This window comes from Saimiri boliviensis, chromosome 13 (assembly GCF_048565385.1).
Source record: "Saimiri boliviensis isolate mSaiBol1 chromosome 13, mSaiBol1.pri, whole genome shotgun sequence".
Lineage (NCBI taxonomy): Eukaryota > Metazoa > Chordata > Mammalia > Primates > Cebidae > Saimiri > Saimiri boliviensis.
Window position 1 is genome coordinate 107,827,776 of NC_133461.1, and position 5,183 is coordinate 107,832,958.

The 5,183-nt window shown below is 59.2% G+C and overlaps 1 protein-coding gene across 1 annotated transcript; it reads right to left on the reverse strand.

Moving 5' to 3' along the window:
• Positions 1–495: 495 nt before the first annotated feature.
• On the reverse strand, positions 496–2,751 carry LOC120360605 (elongin-A3-like). The gene is made up of 2 exons (XM_039461079.2): positions 2,044–2,751; positions 496–1,476 (listed from the first exon to the last, which is right to left on the reverse strand). The coding sequence occupies exons 1-2, from the start codon at positions 2,749–2,751 to the stop codon at positions 496–498; spliced, it is 1,689 nt and encodes a 562-aa protein (XP_039317013.2).
• Between the last annotated feature and the right edge of the window lie 2,432 nt (positions 2,752–5,183).

Consider the following 5,183-nt stretch of genomic DNA (forward strand, 5'->3'; position numbering starts at 1 on the left):
AGCCTCCCGTAGGAGGATGGCTCACAATTAGAGTTTCATGCCCAGGTTTTGCTAAAAATCAAAACGACAGCAACAACAAAAAACCATTTATGTCGTGGGATTTGTCAGTGTTAACTAATGCCTGGTGAGTTTGTGTCTAAAGAGTAATTATCTAGCTGATGATTTAAAAACCAAAATATAGGGAATTCTACCTCGTCGATGATTTTAACTAGGGCATGATTTAGAGAGCGATCAGTTCACCACCAAAGCGGAATCGATCTGAAAGCGTTCACATCTTCTGAATTCTGAGGTGTCCTCCCAGCAGGGAGGCAGCGGCTGGGTATGGGAGGGAGGCCAAATCCCAGGGCCAGCCGTGGACACCGGCAGAATTCAGAAGCGCAGCTTTGCAACCAGCCAAAGGTTCTGGTGTCCGTTGGGAGCTGCGTTCCTTAAGCCGCATGGACTTGGCATTGGTCCTCCTCCCCTTCGATTCCATCTGTAAGAGGAGTCTTGAGATTATCGTCGTAAGATTGCTCTCTTGTAGTCTCGAATGGCCTTGGCCATCAGCGGGGCCACTTTCTTTGCAGCCTGTTTCCGGATTTTGGCCTCGGGCGTCGCCCGCGCGCTGCTCCAGCTCAGGCAGGCGTAGGCCCGCTTCTCGGGGCGCCTGGGAAGGCCGCTGCCTGCCCCGCCGCCCTCCCTAGAGGGCGGGTGGCTGCTTTCCGTGGGACGCGGATCTGGGTTGATGTTGCCATTTTCGGGGTCGGCAGCTCCTGCAGACTTCTCTTGCCTCCTCGGAGCACCGTTAGGCGGCTCGGCCACCGAGTTGAAAGAGATCATCTTCGTCTGTCGGCCGTTGGGCTCGTTGTCACGTGCAGCCCGGATCTTGGTCGTCACTACACGCAGCCGCTGCTCTCGGGCGTGCCGAAGACGCAGGTACAGCTCCCGCCAAGACTCGTGCTCCTGCGGGTTTTCTCCCTTGAAGTCCCGGAGGCAGTGAATCCTCCATAATCCGTCTGTCTCTCCAATGAGCGCGTGATTGTTTTTCTCTCTGCGATACAGCTGGTCAGGCGTACAGCCCTCCAGGACGAGTTCAAAAACCCAAGAGGGGACGCGTCCCGCTCGGCCCAGGACGTCGGGGTTGTCTCTAAGCGCCCGGACGCACTGCTGGCGCAAGGTCAGCCACCGGGGCTGGCGGGCAGGCCTGGAGCCGGAGTACACCTGCATCTTGGCGTTCTTTCTGCGTCCCGGGGAACCGGTTTCCTCCGGGAACGTCGGTGCGGAGAGTGCCGGTTCTGTCTGTGTCTGGGCGGTCACGGACTCATAGGCGGAGAGCAGATCGTAGTTGGCCTGCATCCAGGGCTCTGAGAGGTCCCACAGCTCTGAGAAGCCGTGGCTGAGCACGGTTTTCCGCCCGGAGGAATCGGCACCGGCCGCCTGTGGCCTCGGGGAGTGGCTTTCCTTGACAGGAGGCAATTTCGGAGGCGAAGCCCGGGACTCAGCGGTGCCCTTGGAACGGCTTGCTCTCCGTCGTTGATCTCCACGAGCGGTGCCGGAAGATTTCGCGGTCTTTTTCCCCTTCTTCTGCGGCTGGTCGTAGGTGAGGTATTGTTCAAAGGACAGAGCGGGCTGCTGGCATTCCTCAGCCCCCTCTCCCTCCTCCGCGTCAGAGAGGGAGCCCGCGGCTACTGCGTCCAAGTGAGCAGTGCGTGGCTTCCCCTCTCGAGTCCCGGGTTCGCCGGAAAGCTGCTGTTTGACCCCGGGGGAGAGGCCGTGTGTCCCCTTTCGTGGGTCCGGGCCGTCTAGACCTGGCCTCTTCTTGTGCGAGTGTCTGTGCCTAGGCCTCTCCGGGTGGCGGTCTGGAGCCACCGCCCAGGCGGGGAGACGCTGGCCGCTGCCGCTGGCGCGCCCTCCTTCCTTCTGTGTCCCGGCGCTAGCAGAGGGCGGTGTGTCCCTGGGGCTTTCCCGGGGGGACGGCCTTGGGGATTCCCCTCTGGTGCAGGCCCCGGAGGATGTCTCCATGAGGGAAGCGGGGGGAGACTGCCCACGGCCCTGGGCACCCACAGGGCGTTCTTCCCGGCGGGAGGATTTGCGCTTCTTTCTGCGGCCCCCGACCGCTTCGTCCTGGGGTTGGCCCTGGCAGCCTCCAGCGAGCGGGGGCAGGCCCTGAGCGGTGTCAGCGTGGCCTCTTCCGGTTTGCTGCCCGGGCTCCAGGCCCTCGCTCACCGGGAGAGGTCCGGGGCGCCCTGACTGAGGGGCCCGATTGGGGCGGGAATCCGCGGAGGCATTTCTGGGGCGCTTTCTCTGGGCTCCGTCCTGGCGGCTGGGGGAGCTTCGCTCAGGTCTCCGGAGCCCCGTAGGTGCTGTGCGTGCTGTCCGTCTGTGCTCAGGGCTGTGAGATCGACTCCTGGGGGCCGTCCCGTTTTCCGGGAAGCCCCAGGCCTTTTCTTGGTCCCGAAGGGCCTCCCCGAAGCGCTCTCGGGAAGAGCTCTCCTCCCGGTCCTGTGGGTCGGGCCCGGGCCTGGAGTTTGGGTCCACGAGAAGCAGCTTCTTCCACCGGGCCGCTAAGTCTCTGGCAATGGGGCCCACGTGCTGGTGCTTCCGCAGGCCCTTCACGGTCTTTCGGATTCGAGTCTCCGCCAGGATGTCTGCCGTCACGGGCAAGGCGGAGAGTTTCTGCAGATATTTCCCTAGCTTCTTCGGGTCCGTCTTAGTTGCCAGACGCACCTGCAGCTTCTCCACTGCGTGCAGCGTAGTCGAGCCTGCCGCCATCTCACCAGATCTGGGCAGGCGTCGCTGTCCCTGGTCGGCCGGTCGCAGATATGTCCTTGGGCAGCGGGAGGTGAAGTCTAGGGGCGCCGGTCCTCCCTGGCTGCCCGGTCGCCAGGCAGGCCTCGGGATGTTGAGTCACAGCCTGGAGCGAGCTCGGCCCTCGGAGCAGCGGGCCACTGGTTCTGTGGCGCTGCTCCTCGCACACCACAGGCCTCGCGGTGTGGAGTCAGCGAACTCGGAGCGGCCGAATCCTCCGCGCGGCCTGGGGAGCGGGGCGGGGAAAGGGGGGATAGCGGGGCGCGAGGGGGCCACCGGCTCTAGAACGCCGGTCCGGTCCTTGCAGACAGCTGAGCAGATCCGCTTCTGGTCCTCGGGATGTGGAGCCACAGCCTGGAGCGACCTCTGCGGTGAGCTGTCCAACAGGGAATGAAGCGCAGCTGCCAGGGCTCGGCCTTATATAGGCAGCCCTAGGCCCGCCCACGGCTCAGACCCTGACCCCCTTGGCTGCTGGGCTGCCCAGCCCCCGTAGGAATTCATTCCGTGTCAGTACAATGCAGCCAATCGGGAGGGTCCACGCCAGGTGGACTGCTGCGCCCTCGAGGGGGGATGAGCCTCAACACATCCTTCTTGGGTTCCATCGTTGGCCCTCCATGTTCGCGGGTTCCGCATCTGTGGATTCCATAAAACACAGACTGAAACTTCTTGGGAGGAAAATAGACAATAACAACACAGCGCCACAGAAATCCGAGAAAGAAGAACCAACACGGGATAGCAACTCGTGACCTGGAACGGACGTTGTGCGGGAAGGGGGGTTGGGGGGGGAATTCCCAGCATTCGGAGGAAAGTGGGATTAAAAGAGAAAAGGAGAAAAGGTCGATTTGACTCCTCAACGTCGGCTCCATGGAGTTCCAGACGCTTTTGGAAGCGATGTCTTTGCCCTGCCCTCTAGTCCATTCCTAAAGTCCCCGGGTCCTGGCCATGTAGCTACCTCCGTGACCTCTCTTTTTCCTTATGAAGGGAAGAAACCTGGGTGGTGCCCGTTACAGATTTTCTAAGACTAGGAGACAGAAATAAGTCAGCAGGCGCCAAATGAGAACTGACAAGTGGACGCTCGTGATTTCCCATGGAAACTCTGGCCCGACTGCCCTTATTTGAGGAAAGGCAGGCACGGGAACGTTGGCGCCGTGGAGTGGAGAAGAACGTTGTGCTGAGGAATGTTTCTCCGCTCAAGCTTTGGCCAACTTTCTCACAATGCTTCCCTTACTAGGAAGGAGAGCTGATGGGATCATGGTTTGGCCTTCCAGAAGGTCGACGCGCAGACTCCCTCTAGCGTCCCATCCCCCAAAACGGTGGCCATGACCTCTGCTCTTGACAGGTGCCTTGTGGCTTTGCCTGCAGGGCTGCCGCCTCTTGGTAGCCGTGGCTTGAACTCCTGACCTCAGGTGATCCACCCACCTCGGCCTCCTAAAGTGCTAGGATTACAGGCGTTAGCCCCTCGGCCCCGCCCACAGTTCCATTTTTGAAAGAAACAGATGTTTCCTCTGAGACATGCTCTGTTTCTGTCGCCCAGGCTGGAGTGCAGCGGAATGATCAAGGGTCACTGCAACCTCTGCCTCCCGGGCTCAGGCCATCCTGCCACCTCAGCCCTCCAGGAAGCGGGGGCCCCAGGGGCCGTGCAAGTACACCTGGCTAATTTAGATTCCTTTTCTTTAGATGGGGTTTGGCACAGGCTTGCCTCCACCTCCTGGGCTCAAGCCACCCATCCTTCTCAGCCTCCCGTAGGAGGATGGCTCACAATTATAGTTTCATGCCCAGATTTTGCTTAAAAACAAAACAACGGGGCCGGGCGCGGTGGCTCAAGCCTGTAATCCCAGCACTTTGGGAGGTCGAGGCGGGTGGATCACGAGGTCAAGAGATCGAGACCATCCTGGTCCACATGGTAAAACCCCGTCTCTGCTAAAAATACAAAAAACAAACAAACAAACAAAAAAAAAAACAGTAGCTGGGCCTAGTGGCACGTGCCTGTAACCCGAGCTACTCAGGAGGCTGAGGCAGGAGAATTGCCTGAACCCAGGAAGCGGAGGTTGCGGTGAGCCGAGATCGTGCCATTGCACTCCAGCCTGGGTAACAGGAGTGAAACTCCGTCTCAAAAAACAAAACAAAACAAAACAACAAAACAACAAAAAACCGTTTCTATAGTGAGATTTGTCAGTGTTAACTAAGGCCTCGTGAGTTTGTGTCTAAAAAGGAATGATCTAGTTCATGATTTAAACCCAGAAAATAGGGAATTCTACATCTTGTACCTCGTTGATGATTTTAACTCTTACATGATTTAAAAAGTGATGAGTTAACCACCAAAGTGGAATGGATCTGAAAGTGTTCACATCCTCTGAATTCGGAGGTGTCCTCCCAGCAGGGAGGCAGTGGCTGGG